We start from the raw sequence: 18,842 nt of genomic DNA, 5'->3' as shown, positions 1-18,842 counted from the left end.
GAGTATGTGGCAGCAGTTACAGAAATATCAGTCAATTTTTTTTTTTTTTATACATTTAAACATGTATGCATGCATGCATGCATGTGTTTCTCCTATAGTGTATGTGGACATGTGTGTGTGCATTTGTAAAATGAGTTCCTTCTTTGAAGGGCCATGACTTTCTTTCTGTGTATGTGTGTGCCAAGAATCCATAAACTCCACTTAACTGCAGAGGGACTCTTGGGTGAGACTAGTCACCTTCTCTAGATTCACATGAGGGGCAGGAAGCAATGAAAGGAGTAGCAGTTAAAAATGTTAAAATGTTTGTAAATGACACTGGTGTTTATCAGTAATAAAGCTTCTGTGACACCACATAGATCAGAAAAGTTTAAGTCCAATTAGCTAATCTCAATCAGCTGTGTCCCCACCTGCCATTATGGGATCTGCTGAGAGACTCCTGGGGCATTTTTATAGCGATTAAGCTGAGAGGAAACACTCAAACTCTAGCCTATTACTCAAAGAGTCCAATTCCTATCACCTAGATTTTTACATAATGAGAGATAGTAAACTTTGCCGAACGTGGCGCAGTAAAATTTGTTTGTAGAGTCAAAAATGTGGGAAATAGAGTGAGCTCAAAAAAGCTTTTCTGTTTATGTTCCTGACATTTCTGGTCTCAGTTCACATTGGAGTCAATGGGGCAATTGGATGGCACTAATGTCACTTTGAGACTCATAATGCAAAATGTGTAAGTCAGTTTTCTTAGAGAGTTACATTGTGTTTTAGGAGAATTAATTTATTTTATGTTTTGCTGAAAAACATTGTATGAAGAGTGAATAAGTAAGAAAAAGTTGAAGAGACATTTTTAAGAAGAGTTTAACAGCTCATCCCAACTCTGCTTGTGCGGTCACCCACTTTAAGTCTGGAGTTTGAGCACGTAAGAAACATACAAAATTTAACTAATTCCGATAACGCCCTGTTTGAAGTGTGAAGCAAGTTTCTGCGTTGAACGTGTCTAAAAAAGTTGCACAATGTTTTCAGCGGTTTTACAGGAAACTTACTTGGGCTTCAGACACATCTTTTCTGAGTCCTCCAATTTTATGGAAATGCAATACTAAATTGCCGGAGTACTTCTCCCTTTTGGCGTTTGAAACACGATTGGTTTCAAATTTATAATTCTAATGGTAGTCAGGATTTCCAGGACAAGTGGGAATAAAATGTTTCTTGTCCAGACTTACAGTTGTCCTCCCGAGAGCTTTTGAATGAAGACAGTTAACGTTTGGTTATGACTACCAATATCAGGGTCTGACCAAAAAAAAAAAAGTTAATTAATCAGTAAATAAAACTATGTGTAGGTGAGATGGCTTCCAAGACATGTATAGTTGTTTTTCAATGAACACATGAGATGTGATGGGAATAAAAGAAAATTGGAGTGCCACTGGTGTCCCATGAATTGGCCCATAATTCATAGCTGCACCTTTGCACCAGGTGTCTCAGCTGTAAATCAGAGTTTTATTGGACGTGAAATAAAAACCAGCAGGGCTTGTGCGCTCGGTGCTAAATCCCTAATAGGGTTATTTCTTCTATATTGTTTCCCATTTTTTATGCCTTTTCAGTTTTAGTTGTTTGGTTTACTCTTGGTGTTAATTTTAATTGGGTAAAGGCAGCAATTTCCTAAAGGTAGGTTTTATGTGTGTATTTGAAATGGGTAACTGTTTAATATAAGTAATAATAACAATGTTTTTTATTTGTAGATTAATGTTTCAATAATTGGGACCACTTCAAAATTCATTACCTTTTTGCTCATTTCACATACAGAAAAAGACAAATTTTAAATAGTTCACACTTAACTTTATTTTAGTGTAATTAGCAGTCAAGATAGTTTTAGCTTTTTACTTCTTAACAAAATTCTGCTTTTATCATTTCAGTTTACGACAATATACTGTATTTTAACTTTAGTTTTTGTCTACATTTTGTAGTTTTGTCTATAATTCCTTTGCTGTTCTATCCTACCTCAGGCCATCACACATGACAGTCTAGTAAAACATCCACACGTCTTCTGTTGTCTCAGGTTTTGGTTTGCTTTATGCTGCTATGTTTGGTGGGATGTCGCAGACCTCATGGTTTTTTTAAAGAAGCTATTTTTTGGCGCAGAAGTCACAATACATGCAGCAAAGGCAGGTCATGCAGATTTTAGGACACCTCATTCTTATGTGGTAAAATGAGTGCATGTGGCTTTAAGAGAGTGCCTCAAGTACGTGAATTTATCCAAACTGAATGGAGTTGTGGGGTCACCATAGTAATCTAAAGTGGACTACAATCATGACTGCTATTTTCAGACACTAGAATACGGTGGCTGTTAATTGTTTAGTTTAATGGAGGATGCTGGGAAATGGCACTTGTGAGAGACTTATGCCTCCAGCCCTGTCTACCTGTATACTGTGAATAAGGAGAAGAATAAGGACTAATATGTGCAGAGTGCATAAAACTTCATACTTTTACTAAATATGGGAATAAAATGAGCTTTTATAATATATCTATAAATATGCATCACAGGCATGTCAGGCATACACGCCTGTCACTGTGAATGCATTTTCATGTATAAACAGATGTACACATACATATCATACAACATTTGAAAGTGGATAGGAAATAACCACATAATACAACATATATTAAGCTCTAGCAACTTCAGAGGGCATTGTGAACGTGGAGATATTTGTCGTGCCTAGGTGCGCAGATTTACATTCAGTTTGTGGTTTGGGATCAAACCGTTAACATTATATCACGGCTGTTGCAGAACTCTGAATAAACCACCGCATTTTACAAGGCCTCACCGCCTCTTTGGGTTATGGGCTGTGGGGCAACACAAACACCCAACACGCAGTGGCTGAGGGACTGCTCGCGAAAACACACACATTTTTTAACTCCCACTGCACCCATCTTGTCCTATGAATGGGGAGACCCAAGATACAGGGATATAAAGAACAAAAAGAAAAAAGAATTCGACAAACAACAAATTAAAAGCAAACCAACCAAAACCATAAAATAATGGTGACAGTACGGGAGCGGGTGGGCAGAGAAGTGCACGGTGGGATTGTCTTCACTTTAGGTCCAGGACATCTTCTTCGAAGGATGTGGAGAGGGCGAAGGCGCTGGCGAGAGGCGGGCTTTCCGCTCGCAGCACCACTTTCTCTGGCTCGGCCTCCGAACTGGACGAACAATGCAGCTGGACGTCCAGGTCTGATTCAACAGACTCTGAGGCTAACCTGTTGTGCACAGAAATATATGACTCAAGCTCATATCACATCATGCAACTATTAAAATATACAGTGTTGCGGCTGTTGAATCTGTCACCTGTCACTGTTTGTTGACGTCAGTGCTCGTGCTTTGGGGTCCTCCTCTGTGTTCTTCTTGCTCATCTTCCTCTGTTTGACTGTTCCACTGTCTGACTTTCCACTTGGTTCCTCTGTCAAGCCTTCGTTAGTACGAGGTAACAGAAAATGTACGTGAGTTAAAGGAATAGTTCGACATTTTGCGAAATATGATTATTAGATTTTTTTGCTGAGAGTTAAATGAAAAGATCCATAACACTCTAATATATCTTCAATACAAGGCTACAGCTAGCAGCCAGTTAGCTTAGCTTAGCATAAAAGACAACAAAAAACTAGCTAGCTTGGCTATTTTTGAAAGTAACAAAAACCCCTAACTAGCATCTCTAAATAATTATAGCTATAGTGACAATTTTATATTATTGAACGTCCATTACATTCAAGCCTATGCCAAATTAGTTGATACAGCCTATCAGCTCCACAAAACTCTTAGTATGGCTATGTTAACAAAATGGTGTCATCCATTTTTTTCGCGTGCAGAAGCTTGAGTGATGCGTTTTACATCACCGCTGAGAAAGGACAACAGCAGCATTCAGCTTTGGAGACGAAGAGGACATAAAAATGACAAGATAATGACCTCTTCTGAAGAGTCCATGTTTTTTTTTTTATCCTCCGTCTCCTCCTCCTTGATTTGACGGGATAAACGCTACTAGCAACTGCGTGAGGTGGGTGGTGCGCCATCACAGAAGGATTGTATCATGTGGATGCGCTGACAGTGTTGTTGTCATTACTTAGAATTCTTCATAGGGGGGGGTTGACAGAAACTACGCACTATAGCTTTAACATGTTATATCTTGTTTGTTTAATCTGTAAACATTTTTTAGAGGTCCTGGTAGGTGTATTTTGTTATCTCTAGACAGAGCCAGGCTAGCTGTTTCCCCTGCTTTCAGTCTTTATGCTAAGCTAAGGTAAATGGCTGCTAGCTGCAGCTTCATATTTAGCCTACAGAAATAATAAAAGGTATTGATCTTTTTATCCAACTCCCGGCAAATAAACCTACTAAGCCTATTTTCTCAATTGTCAAACTATTGATTTAACGTGTTGTGTTAAATTTATTCACATAAAGTACATTTGTTATTTAGTGTTTATCTTTATCTTTTTTTTTCCACTTTACCGAGCAGCTCCTTCCGTGTGCGGCTGGCTATCTCTTTGATCTCCATGCGGGACAGGGAAAGCGAGTGTGTGGCAGAGATGAGGGGAGTCGGGGATACCATGGCGGGGGCCGGCGTCGTCAGCACCTTGTTGACCAGAGGGGACTTGAGGGGTCTTTCAATGCTGCGGCCCACCAAGTTACACAGAGGGATCTTGAACATTTGCTTACATGCTGGTTCACCTGGGAAGAAAAAAGATGAGTGGGTAAAGTCAAAGAAGGAAGGAGGCAGGTAACAAGAGAAGACATGAAACAAGAGATTAAAAGAGCAAAGGTGGGAATAGTGTTGGAAAAGAAAAACATATAATGGGTGAGGATAGTGTAGCAGTTAATGAGAAATGTATGAAACTCCTGGCCTGAAGCATATAAGTGTTTTTGCATATTTTAGCTTATTAGCTACAGAAATACATTCATATTCAAAGCATCCCAGTGACTATTTCTGGAAGTAGTTTGAAATGTTCAGCGTTTTGGGAAGTATTTATTTGATTTCATCACGAGAGTTAGATGATGTCTCATGTCTGTCCGGTAAAGAGGTGCATTCTGACTTCTGTCCATAAACTGGGTATTTCTCTTTCCGAGAGACAGTTGCTTGCCTCTGTGACTTTAATGTAGCTAATGCTAATACATGAGAGGCACAAACTGGGGCTGGCTGTTTCCCCCTGCTTCTTTATGTTAAACAAACAAAACATAAAAGAAATATGTATTGATCATATTTCAAATGTTACAAAAACATGTGCATAGAGGTACAAATATCAAGGATCACATTGAAAAATTATCATTATACCATCTTTAATTCAACATAAAAAACAAACAATAACAAATATGACTAAACTTAACTAACTGCCTCCTAATTATCTTCATATTTACCGGACAGACATGAGAGTGGTATCAACATACTCATGTAATCCTTGGCAAGAACGGGAATAAACATATTTCCCAAAATATCTAACTATTCCTTTGAAACCCTCTCAGTGGTGCATTCAGAGACCCTCTACGATTGGCTAACTAAAGCATTGGTCTCATGTGTATTTCTTTTTTTTTTTTTTTTTTTTTTTTAAAGATTATATTTTGGGCATTTTAGGCCTTTAATAGACAGGACAGCTGAAGACATGAAAGGGGAGAGAGAGGGGGAATGACATGCAGCAAAGGGACGCACGTCGGCGTCGAACCCGCGGCCGCTGCGTCAAGGAGTAAACCTCTATATAGGGGCGCCCGCTCCACCAACTGAGCTATCTGGGTGCCCCGCTCATGTGTATTGATGGAAAATCCAACTCACAACACAAACTGCAAGCAAACATACTGTATATATGTTGTTGAAAGCATAACGTGAACTGGTCATTTCATGTTTTTAAAAAGAGTACTTCAATGCACCATTACAGAATACTTTTAAAACATACACTGATTGCAACGGCACAAAACAAAAATAAAAGTGTTTCTTGTGATGGATAACTAACCTCAGCAAGTTTCAAATGCTGCAAGTCAAAATCTTTATAGCACAATAGTAAACAGCGGCTGGCTAGAATGTAAGAAATCAGTTTTAACAACTAAAATATGCTAAATTAACCTTTTTTGTGACTTTGAGTCTGTAGGTTGACCAGCTGATGCAATAGAACCAAACCTCCATATTCAAATGAAGACACTCTAAAGTGATTAATAGTCCTATTTACTGAAACAGCATGTGATCTTAAAATTAATCATCCTTACTACAGAGAGCTAATCTGATATAACTGTTCAGTTGTAGCCATTTATAGCAGACCATCTATTATTCAGCAGAGACTATAAACGCTTAAAGTCTGTTTGGGACACATTAAATGGATCTTTGGATTTTTTCAAATGGCATAGTGTGCCAACCTGCAGTGCTCAATTTTGCCATCGGGTAGCAGTATTGCAGCTCAGCAGTCACACTGCTCCATTGAGGTAGGCTGATAGTAACGTGGATGAGACTGAATCAATGAGGAGGCTATGCTGCACAAAGAGGACTGTCTCATCTGAAATGTCAGGGGGTGAGAGGTGAGTAAAGAGCAACGGAAAAAAATAGAGGGTCCCTGCTGATAGGTGACAGGTACACTGTGTTAGTGTTGTTACAGATCCTCTCTCCTGTACCTGCGCTGTCGTACAGCGAATATGGCAATAAACCAAGATGCGGGGAAAGCATGCAGTTATTTTGAATATATAATCACACAGATCAATATATTCCACATGCGTTTCTGGACCAGGGGAAGTGTCACACTGCATCACACCAGCAAATGAATTAAATATAAATACTGGGGGTGTTCATCACTAATTGCAGTCAAATTCCCCACAGCAGAGAAATGTTTTGCTGCAGGTCTTTGGCGTGTGTTTAAGCCAGTGGAGGGAGGTTGCAGCTAGCAGCCACATGAGTAACATCTTGTTCACATTACTGATGTGATCACATCACATGAAAACCTCCCCAAGGAGCAGATACGGCAGGCGCACAGGCAGTTAGAGGATGGGATTTTTGTCAGCACCCCTTCCACCTCTCTACCCCATCTTCCTCGACCCACCCCTTCCTCACTCACACACAGATTGTGGCACCGCTGTTTGGACTACCACTTTGGATCGAAGAGAGGGCTGACAAAAGTCTCCATGGCGACGGTGCAATCTGTAAATCATGCTGCGGCAAATGTGTCTTCTCCTTCCCACTTTCCCTTTTCTCCCTCCTTCTCTCCCAACCTCCAGCTTGTACACAACCCCTCCCTTTTCTCTCGTACTCATGCATACCTTTTCTGCATCTCCCCCTCCTCACTTCGCCGTTATTTTAAAACCCTCCGCCTTGATCGACGCTATCTCCTCTGGCTCACTTTTTTACTTTGCACTCTATCACCCCCCCACCCCCCTCACTCTACCCTCGCACTGATGCTTTAATTAGTTAAGACAGAAGGGGGGATGGGGAAGACATAATGTTCACTTAACATTCAACCAACGTTCAAGTCAACATGCCGCCTTGGAGCAGACAGTGGGGTACACTCTGGGAGCATGTGCATGTTAGTGGGGCAGCATTATGAACATTATATTCATGAGTTGAGGACGAGTTGTGGGAGAATCCTGCAGTACCTTCGGCATCCTTAGACATGTACAGGGAAAGCTTGGTACCATAGGGGATCCGTATAGAATCTGAACCAGGGATGAAGAAGAGGGTTACACAAACAGAACACACACACACACACACACACACACAAACACACACAGTAACATACATTTAGCCACACACACACAAACACACACAGTAGGTTCTCTGTTAGGTGTATGAGTCCTAGTGATGCAGAATCATATGAATAATGAGCTCAAACAGAAAAGAAAACATGAATCCCTTCGAGAGAAATGATTACCCGAACCAGCCTAAAAGCATAAAGCTCGTCCTTGGCTAATTGCAGCAGCGACAGTCAAACCTTTCTCCCAGTTAGCCTTAATGGAACCTGTAAATACCTGCTCCCAACAGGAAAGCAGAGGACTGGCTTGATGGTGCACACAACCAGGACATTTTAATAATTGTTTTCCTCGAGTTTTGACCTTTCCTTCAGCCGTCAGAATTACATAGATGCATCTGAGAATGACTTTGTGTCTCTTTTAACAAATAGAAAGTCTAATGAACAACGAGAAGTTGACATTGACATGATCCATCAGTCTGTGGTGCTCATGCTGAATGACAAACCTCCTGTATGTCATTCACGACAGCTGTGCATCACAAATAGTCCCCATTTTAAAACAGTTGTATCAATTTGGAGGTCAGCCGCGGGGGGAAGGGAGACTCCGAATGGTCAAATACACAATGAAAGATTGGCGAGGGAGTGACTGCAGGGTGGGAAGGAGGGGCTCTTATTGATCCTCAATCATCCTTGAAAGCATGCTCTGCCTCTGGGAACTCTTATTGTGAGCCTTGAATGGTAGTGATGGTGGAAGGTATGTGGGTGATTAGTCGGTTCCTCTTTTTATAATTTGTGGCTTGTAAGTATTGAGAGGATCATAGGGTTTCAGCCCTTTAACTACAAATTACATTTACATAACTGCCAACCAGTTACTAGATTGAGTTCCTACCTATGTTGCAACCAAAGGTCTCCATTAATTTAATTATAGTATGAAAATCAATTAGCAAGAGAATCGATCACAGACATTGTGTTGCTCAATGTCATTATCAAAGCATTAACATTAGGTTTTATGGATGACTGTTTGAAAATGGTGTGTTCTGGCTTATTACTCTTGCCAAAGACCTCAATTTTTGTCAGAAAACTATCAAAAAACATGAGTGAGCCACACTGTTGCACTAGGTGACATGTTCCATTATTATCGTGAACATGGCTACTGTTTATTTTGAGTCAATCCCACATACACAGTTCTGCTAATGTAAATGCTCACTGCAGCACAACACATGTATTACACTGCAGCTGAAAATAGTCCCCAACAAATGCACTAATTACTACTGTTTGAGAAATATTTGCTTAAAACTACAGTGCCCAGCTGTTTTAGGAAAATACTTTTTAAACATTATACTTTTTATACATTTTTAAAAATCAAACTATATATGTGTGTCTCATTCTTAAAGCTTTACATCATTAATAGGAACCAATGAGGTTGGGGCTGAGTGCCACAGACAGAAGATGGAAAGTATTGAGAGACTGACCAATTCTTGGCTTTGGTCTTTTAATGGGATTTCTGACATTAAGAAAAATATAAGTTTCTCCATCTCTGTTGTTTTTTCCCCAGTTTTTTCCACTGAATGTTCTATACATTCTATTTAGCTATAACTGATAAATTAATGTTATAGAGAAATACCTACAAAACATATTTATAAACCAAGTTTTTGAGGGCTTTAAAGTAGCTGCAAGTTGATTTTCATATTGTACTGAAATAAATCGAAGCAAATGGCTGCATGCTCGGAGATTTATCGGAAATCTGGGAAAAAGGGATCAGCTATAATATAAAGGTAATGGGCTAAAATATAAAAACATAAACAAAAAAAACAGTAGGGTTATATGAGGTATAGTAAAAAAAGGAGCTATGGAAAGGAGACTTTTTGAAGATCTGGATCTTTCCAAGTGTCACTCTGAGTAACGGCAGCAATGAGGACATTTTGACATAAGACTTAATTATGTCAGTATTGTACAGTGAGAAAAGATGAGGTTATAATGATGAGGGAGATGAGTGCAATTAAATATCTTGCCCTAGAAAACAACATATGATTCAACTGTGAGAAAGTAAGAACTCTGGAGGAGAAAGGCTGAAAATTCAATGAACCGTTTGGCTGAGATACGTTTATGTAAATGGTCCTCGAGCTCTAGGCCAACACAGCAGCATCCAAAGTCAAACAGGTCTGCAGGCAACGTTGACATTTGAAAACCTTTAAAACTGAAGCTACTACTATCAACATCTGCTGGTGCTTTCGCTGCGCAGGGTTTACCATCACCGAGTGGTGAGGGGAACACGGGCATCTCGTAACCGGTGGGCGTCTGTGGGGAACTCTGGGAACTGGTGTCTCTCGAACTGCAGTTGGAGGCTGAGCTCACCGGAGCAGAGGAAACAAAATAGATGTCCGACTATGGGTGGAAAAACAGAGGGACACATAGAGGAAATGAGGTCAATAAAGAGACACGGCTAACATGTAAAGATGCCAGGAAATATTAAGAGGAAAAAGGGACAGAAAGGATAGAGTTAGAAGGTGAAACATGGAAAAAAACAAAAATCGAATAAGGATAGAGGAGGAAAAAGTATTGTTTTATGCAAGGTGCACTGTGGTCTTTTTTAAATTATCTATGTGTATGAATTATGAGTGTATTATTGATTTGTAACCATAAAGATTGCCAGAAATATTTCCCACCAGGGTACTAAAGATTGATTGAAATGAGAGCTGAGACAGCTACTTCTATAACGCAGTGAGGCCTTCGAACACTAAAAAAAACACTCACAAGCCAAAAGGGCTCTTGCTATAGTTTAGGGGTCTTCAATGTTTTTTAGGTCAAGGACCCATAACCTGAAAGAGAGACGAGCAGGGACCCCCTACTACATACAGTATATGGTATAAAATTGAGTTGCATATTAAACTGGGCCTACAATAACGTGTAGGGCGGCCTAAAGCCTTTACGCATACCTTTTTATGGTGCCCTACAATACTAAGCAACTATTTACGTATTCATATATCATGTTTTAATGTCAAACATACATATGGCAGGCACATGTATGTTGAGGTTGTTGTTGTTGTTAATGTATATTTTCAGACATATTTTAATTATCTTTTATTTATTAAAAAAAAAGTATTTAACAATAATTTGGTGGCCCCCTGCAGTGACTCTGAGGACCCCCTAGGGGTCGCGGACCCCCTGTTGAAGATCTCTGCTATAGTGAAACCAAGTGTCTTGTACTGTAGATACACCCATAATGCATTTCTACAACCTAATCACCAAAACTTTGGACCAGTTTTGGACATAGAACAATGAAATATAACTTACATAAATTATTTACAAAGTAGCAGTGTACATTGTTGACAAAAAACAGGGCACGGACATGAAATTGTGTTAGCTGTCAATCATACTGACCCGTGAAGCAGCCAACTGTAGCTCGGGGACCACTGCTGTGTACACAAGGTTGCCATTGACCACTAGTCGGATTTCAATGGAGTCCGTTGTGAAGGCCAGGATGTAAGGAAATGCACAAACTGCAAAGGCAACATGAGTATATGATAAATCCAGTGGCACATGATCAACATAGGGCATCAGGGAGACGACTTTGGTCAACTGCTCAACTCCCACAATACAAGACATTTCATTTTCAAATGCCATCATTAGCTGATGATTATATGCAGAACAATCAGGCTGAACATCTCGGTTAGGGGCTCTGGAGGATTCCCTTGTCCTCTGTTTGATGTGAAATGTACAACAAGGTGAGAGCAATATAGCATGAACGACAGTGTCGACAAGTAAAAGATGATTCTGTAAAACCCTCAAACAAACCGTCTGACAGGTGCAACTTGACAGGAAGAGTTAAAGAGCTTGGACATGATCAATAATAATAGGCCTTGGTTGACTGGACTGAGTGAAAGAACCAAGACTGAATATGGAAGTGCTATTCAACTTTTTCTTTTGCAGAAAACAGAGAACAGCTGACAATCAGTTTAATGAAAGTGAGAGTGACCCAAATAGGGGCAGTAAACACTAAAATCAGATCAGCTGAAAGGGGCTAAAAGAAAAAAAGCTGAGAGGAACTACAGAGTCAGGTGATTCACTTCTCAATTCAATTATACTTTATTGACTTTATTGTTGATTTTAGATTTTTTGTAGGTTTGTCACTGCGAGTGACAACTTTCAAATTACACATATTAATATAAAAATACTGATTAGAGAACCTTTACTGTTGCATTCAAACAGAGGCTCTCTAATATGTTTTATGTCATTTGTGTTATTCCTCAGCACACTTTGTTATTGCTTGTTTCAGTGTGTGTGTGTGTGTGTGTGTGTGTGTGTGTGTGTGTGTGTGTGTGTGTGTGTGTGTGTGAGAGAGAGAGAGAGAAAGGAGGGCAGCAGCATATTGTTATGAACTGGGTCAGGGTTCCAGGTTTAGTACCAATTGTATTTGCTTTTCATCACCAGACACGTATACACATGTGTGCACATACAAATAATCACATTGGCCAATTGGATGCTTGTGGCTACACAAGCATCCACAGCATGTGGTGTTTCCATGGCAACGGCAAGCCCTGGCCAGGTCAGCAGCATGGGCCGGGTGGGGCCCAAGCATGGTTGCCGTGGTAACCTACCAATAGCATTGGGCATCTGGTTCCAGCTGAAGTGGAAATCAGAGGTGTTGGACTGGATCATCGGTGTGGAGCCGTTAAACGGACAAACTTTCTTATAGGAGCAAATATCTGTAAGAGACAGACAGGAAGCAGGTTCAACTTCCAAATTAAATGATCTAGTTTTGTCTGTTGACTGTTGTTTTTGTCTGTGTTTTATTGCTATTCAGAGAAATTTGAGAGCTATTTGTCATGTTATCCAGACATAAAAAACCAAACCAAACCAAACAAAATGTAAAGTAGGTGGCTGCATTTTCAAAATCCATCTCTGAATAAACTCTTAATATTCTGGAGCATTCTGTGCTAAGACTTTTATTCCAGAAAGGTGCAGTGGCAGAAGAAAAACATTAAGGCTCAGCTTTGACAACAGAGACAGAGACCTGAATCACTGAATCAAATAACATCGCAAATATTCAGAGTTAAACCAAGACTCACAGTTGTAACACAGCAGCAGACCCGCCTCCCCGTCTTCATACACATCAATGGCTGCTACAAAATTTACCTGCAGGCAGAGACAAGTCAGTTTGGGGGAATCATTTCAACAAGATCCAAAGGGTCAGGTGTGAGAGACTGTTTTTGACAAATAATGCCAGGTCACATAGCCTCAAGGTACTGTGTAACCATCTAATATACATACAGTAAAAGAAATATTTCTACTACAGTTTGGTATTTATTTTGTTTACTCATTCAAATGAGAAAATGCTTAAAGCAGAATAAGATGGTTTATTAGAACAGCTGTTCATCCTCCAGCCTACTCCTTACTGCTGGTGGTGTTGTTGGTGGTGATGATTTACCCAAGCAGCCTGGAAATCAGCAGGCAAATAAAGCGACTAACTGGAGGTCTGAGTTCAGAAAAACATTTGGGTTTGCATGTGTGTGTATGTACGTGCACGTGTGCTTCACCCTGTTGGCATCGACATGATGTAGCCGGTAGGCATCTCCAGTGCTCTCATTGATCAGGTCAAACTGATGTTTATAGGCCACACAGATCATATTGTCATTTTCCCCTGTCGGCCCGTCCACCAGCGCCATCACCACTGGCGGGTCACACAGACAGATCTCCTAATGGATATGACACACACATATGCACACATGCACACATGCACACACGCACGCGCACGCACGCGCACACACACACACACACACACACACACACACACACACACACACACACACACACACACACACACACACACACACTTTGGCAAATTGGCACCATTAAAAGTATGCCATGCTAGCTGTTAGTAGTTACTTTTTGCAATTTACCCATGGATGTGCAGACACCTATAACTGGATTAATTTGAAAAACTTTCAAATGTCATGATTATCAGGCAAGTTTAGGGTTATAAGGAACGTTGTTTTCTGACTTTAAAATCCCCATTATTGCTTTAAAAGGGAATTAACGGTATATTATCCTATTCATTCATTTTTCTATCCATTTATTAATTATTTTATTCACTCATTTAGAATTTAGCGTACCCGTATGTACTGAAACTCCTCCACTGGTGAGTCTGCTCCTGGGGCGACGGCGCTGAAACCTTCAAAACGTGGATGTTTCCTGGTGATGAGGAGGAGTTTGTTCCTGATGGCTGCTACTATCCTCAGCTCTGAGCCGTGGTGGGTGTTAATGGAGTATAAATGACAGCCTGGGACAAAGAGGAAGAGGGAGGGGAGTGTTAGGGATAGAGAGACAGACAGTACATTGGACATGTGCTGTGCTGTAGGTGTTGTTCCCTGGCATCATCCCACAAATCAATGCATCCACCACAGAGACCTGGCACGGCACCAGCAGCAGTTCAGAGGTTGAGCGTTTGCACTGCCAAAAGGACATTCACAAAGGTCACAATATCCTGCTTTAGGCTGACATGTCTATGTGCATTAGGAGGGGATCTCTAAATGGCCAGTATGAACAGGAGAAATAATTGCAGAAAGCAAAAAAAACTGTTTAAATGTACTGTAAATATGGGCACCCGACTATTGTTTTAAGACAGCTGAATCAAAGTACATTTCTCCAGATTACAGTTTATTACAGTTTTTCTTTTTTGTTGTCGGGATTCATTTGCAGTGTGTGCAACACTATGTTTATTCTCGCATGCCTTATTTTGTGTCGTACCTTTAGTTTTCTCCAGTTTATTTTCCCGGCTGTCACACTTGCTTCTGACCAGCTGCTTCTCCTCCAGGCCTCTCTTGAGCGTGCTGAGTCTGTACACATAGAGCCGAGCATCCTTCCCTGGAAACAAAACAAAAGCCACTTCTGTTTTAGATGAAGTTTAATTTGCCATCTCTCATTTTTAGCATCCTTCCCATGGCCAGACAGTGATGCTGTACTGCAGGAGGATTACTAGGAGGCTTCTTAAGGCTCTCTCAGAAGCTTAATCAAAGCCCACACACAGTCATGACAAATGTTTGTGCTGCCATCACATAATCACTATCAAAACCAAGTCATCCCTGTTTGTCAATATTAGGGTTAGCTAATCATCTGCAGAGTAATTAATTACATGCTCTTCCGATTGTGGCAAACATGAGAGGAATCCAACAGCTGGTTGTTAGCACACAGCGACTTCTTGTATATACTCTTTGTGTTTTTTTTTACGCTTGTGGGACTGTATGTGTTCATTTGATCTGTGTCTGTCTGCATATCTGTTTTTAGCCCACTCCTCTCTCACAGTCAATCCAGTCCTGCAGTATAAACAGACACACACTCTCATATATATATACACAGAGCACACACACACACACACACACACACACACACACACACACACACACACACACACACACACACACACACACACACACACACACACACACACACACACACACACACACACACACACACACACACACAACCTCGATGGGGATTGGTTCTCTATAGGTCAGCTTCCTTAGATCACAGCCAGAGATCAATGTGTTCACTGGGCAAACGGAGGTGGAAAGGGTAAGTATGTACTGAGCAACACAGAGTGAGATGACAGAGATGAAATAAGAAAGAATGATGGGAATAATGAAAAAAGAACGATGAGCTGTTAATACAGCTGGAGGCAGTCTCTGATGTGCTGCAGGGAGGGGGTGTTGTGGTCCAAGCCTACCTTTGTCAGCTCTGGTGATAAGCAGGTCCTGAGGCTCGAGAACGTGCACCTGCTTCACCACCATGGTTTTGTCAAACACCTGCACTGGGGGCACAGCCTGCGTCTCTGAAACACGACGCATACATCTTGATAAATAGATGGGTAAAGTCTGACAAATTTGTCATAACTGAGGTCGAAATATTTGTAAAACTAAAAATAATCCTCTGAGCAAGAAACCGGAGGATCGGTTGCGTGGCACTCACCAGCGTTGGAAAGAGCTGGATCAGGGCCTAAAACATGGACAACATCATTATCATTATTATGTCAGCTTTTGGCCTTGGCATTCTGCTGAGTGCAGAATTGAATTGATATGGATGGGTGGCTTTATTTTAGAGGACATGGGGAGATATCAATTAGGGATGACCTCACCATCCAGCAGCATGACCCCCGCTGTGTCGGTGGCAGCCAGCAGAGACTGACCCCACGAGTCCGCACACACTATCTCGTAGGGGAATGTGCTGCAGAACGACTGAGACTCCCATGGCTGCAGCATACATGCGCAGACAAACATACAGACACATGTAGATATACACAGCAGCAAGCATATTGGAATTAATATCCACTTGCATTGCAGAATATTGTTTTGGAAATATTTAAAATAAGGAATCAGATTTCTTTCAATTGCTTAAAAAAAATAACATTTTCGGATTCAGTAGCAGATTAAATGACTTGTTAAGACAGAGCCTTTGTGCAGTAAAATGTCTCAAAGACATGCTCTCACTTCTTTCCTGCACAGGCCGGTGGTAACAAGGCTAGTTGGGGCATCTCCTCTCACAATGGTCTTCAGCTTCAGAGCCTAAAAAACGAAATGGTATCAGATATTAGACAACAACAGAGATATCTGTCAATTCTGTATGCTTTGGCCTGCAGTGCTGGAAGAACCAAAACACCAAAACAACAATGTACATGTAAAAGTCCTGCATTCAATATCCAACTTAAGTAAAAGTAGAGCAAAATGTGCTTCATGTTTCAGTCAGTGATTACTTATACATTGTTAGAGTGTTAACACTGATGCAACAATGTGTTTTTTTTTTTAAGATTATTTTTTGGGCATTTTAGGCCAGCTAAAGACATAAAAGGGGAGAGAGAGGGGGAATGACATACAGCAAAGGGCCGCAGGTCGGAGTCAAACCCACGGCCGCTGCACCGAGGAGTGAACCTCTATATATGGGCAGGCGCTCTACCAGGTGAGCTACCCAGGCGCCCTACTGTTGGTATTTTAATCCACTGGTTCCCAACCTAGGGTTTGTTCTCCCTCCAAAGGGTCACAAAATAAATCTGATGGATCGTAAAGTAATTAATGAGGTAGGAAAGAAGAATTAAATGTCTTAATTAAATTCTTAAACATAAATTTGTATTAATTTTTCAGACCTTTCTCTAATCTTTTGTTTTTTGCTGATGAAATATTGGATGAGTTTACCACTTTGGGTCTTGAACTGATTAAACTGATTTAAATGAAACAATCTGACGAGTTTAGAGGAGAAATACATCTTTGGTGAAACGGCTACCAACACTTGGACATCTAAAACGTAACACCGAGCCCCAAATAGATACAGGTTTTCTCTAATTGTGTCCCATACTTTGTAAAAAGTAAAATGTTTCCCTCTGAAATGTAGTGGATTAGAAGCATAAAGTGGCATTAAATGGAAATACTCCATTAAAGTACAAGTACCTTATAATTGTACTTGAGTGTGTCATGTACCACTTTAGGTTGCACGCATTTTACACCTACACTTAAAGTAACTGATCACTTATTAAAATAAATAATGTGCTTAATATTTAAACACTGGACAATGTCTGGACAAGACTTTTAAATCATGGACCCTGCATGAACCACATGTGAATTGTGCATATAAATGCATAACACAAACTTCATCACTGCCATCACTAATATTTAACTAGCCAGCCATTGTTTCCATGTGTATTATTGCACTGAGAACTGTGACGACAACTCACAGAGGTGGAAAGGATCTGGACAAGCAGACTGGCAGTGGCAAAATATGTCATAATACATTAAATAAAAGGTGTAATTGCTTTAAATCTCAAATACAATACAGTTTGCACAAATGCTCAAGCAGCAGCCATCTGACTGAATTGACAATTTCCAATTCAAGCTGCAGAGTGAGGCATTTCTATTTACATATCTGCATAAACAAGCAATCTGGAGATAATGAAATCAATACTAACCAAGAGAACAACGACTTGGCAGTGCAGTGTACTTTGCCATCCGTGAGCAAATATCCATAAAAAAATCCATATTTTGACCTATCAGGAATCCATGACAACAGGAAATCATTGTGTCCAAAGTGTATTACACATTGAGAGAGTCAGTTTAGTTGAGGAAAAACACCTTGTCTCTTGAAAACTGATAAACAATGACTTAACATGTCTACCTTCCTTTGTTTTCACGCTTTACAACACAATGTGTCGAGGCCTCGGCTTTGTGTTTTTGAGCAACGAGAGCGACATGAGCAAGAGAAACCAGGTAGAAAACACAATCAGTAACACCAAGAAGAACAAGGGTTAGCAACTGAAGATAAACAAAAGAAACAACAGAGATAGGATTACATTAGTAACATAAACATATATCTCAATGATCTAATTCAAAAAAAGTACCGACTTCGCTAACCTAATTTCTTCGAGCAATCTGTTTGACAGTGTGCGGCTGCAATGGAAAATACCTACTAAGTGTTTATTTTCAATGTAGACGGAGACCTATAAACCAGACCTTGAGATTTAGCACAACAGGCTTCAGTTCACAACAGGCCACACCTTTGCCCAAAGAATATCTAATATCCCACAAACAACCTGAAACAAATTATTTCCATAAAGCCAGCGGTCATCTAGATTTAGCACCACGGACAGTTCTCTACACACTTCTCTTTTTTTTGTTTTCAGACTTTGTTCCTGTATAATGATAGTTACATAAGCACCCAGAACAGAGGTGTAATGGTGATTACATCAGCCCAGTGTTCCTACAGTATATTATTTCATCCTGATCTTCCTGAAAGGAGGTGTCCAGTTCACTTAGCTGTTCGTCTGGAATTACAGCTCTTAAATTACTGTATCCTAGTATAAAGAGTCACAGATCTTCCTCACATATGATAGAGATGTCTGCAGCACTGCTACAGTCACAGTTTCTCTATTTGGCTCATCATTGTGTGAAAATTGAAAAATGCACTGGCGCTGGCAAATAAGTGTCTATAAGGTTCACTAAAAAGACTACATTTGGAAAATACCCACTTGATTTGATTATAGACTGATAAAGCTGTGTACTGTATAAACCTTAAATGCATTTCTGCACAAAACACGGACTGATCATTTTGTCCCCCAACACCGAACCTATCCTGAATTTAATGTTAATGTTAAATGTTACAATAATGAAATATATAGTA

General features: G+C 40.3%; 1 protein-coding gene across 7 annotated transcripts in view; it reads right to left on the bottom strand.

Moving 5' to 3' along the window:
• Positions 1 to 1,810: 1,810 nt before the first annotated feature.
• The window catches only part of garnl3 (GTPase activating Rap/RanGAP domain like 3), a 74,220-nt gene continuing 57,188 nt past the window's right edge, over positions 1,811 to 18,842 (bottom strand). For 4 of the 7 annotated variants that reach the window (XM_035991363.1, XM_035991365.1, XM_035991366.1 and 1 more), the window contains exons 17-31: positions 16,169 to 16,243; positions 15,817 to 15,931; positions 15,651 to 15,677; positions 15,409 to 15,513; positions 14,433 to 14,549; positions 13,799 to 13,965; positions 13,223 to 13,381; positions 12,755 to 12,821; positions 12,284 to 12,391; positions 11,067 to 11,185; positions 9,935 to 10,070; positions 7,594 to 7,653; positions 4,483 to 4,701; positions 3,334 to 3,454; positions 1,811 to 3,245 (exon numbers count right to left, since the gene is read on the bottom strand). In XM_035991363.1, coding sequence (XP_035847256.1) covers positions 3,080 to 3,245; positions 3,334 to 3,454; positions 4,483 to 4,701; positions 7,594 to 7,653; positions 9,935 to 10,070; positions 11,067 to 11,185; positions 12,284 to 12,391; positions 12,755 to 12,821; positions 13,223 to 13,381; positions 13,799 to 13,965; positions 14,433 to 14,549; positions 15,409 to 15,513; positions 15,651 to 15,677; positions 15,817 to 15,931; positions 16,169 to 16,243 — 1,761 coding nt within the window. In that variant the 3' untranslated portion in view covers positions 1,811 to 3,079. The remainder of the gene's footprint in view (positions 3,246 to 3,333; positions 3,455 to 4,482; positions 4,702 to 7,593; positions 7,654 to 9,934; positions 10,071 to 11,066; positions 11,186 to 12,283; positions 12,392 to 12,754; positions 12,822 to 13,222; positions 13,382 to 13,798; positions 13,966 to 14,432; positions 14,550 to 15,408; positions 15,514 to 15,650; positions 15,678 to 15,816; positions 15,932 to 16,168; positions 16,244 to 18,842) is intronic. The other 3 variants (XM_035991368.1, XM_031317511.2, XM_035991364.1) reach the window with 2 other exon arrangements.

This window comes from Sander lucioperca, chromosome 14 (genome assembly GCF_008315115.2).
Source record: "Sander lucioperca isolate FBNREF2018 chromosome 14, SLUC_FBN_1.2, whole genome shotgun sequence".
NCBI lineage: Eukaryota > Metazoa > Chordata > Actinopteri > Perciformes > Percidae > Sander > Sander lucioperca.
Note: the sequence above shows the minus strand (reverse complement) of the source record. Positions and strands in the feature narration are given on the sequence as shown.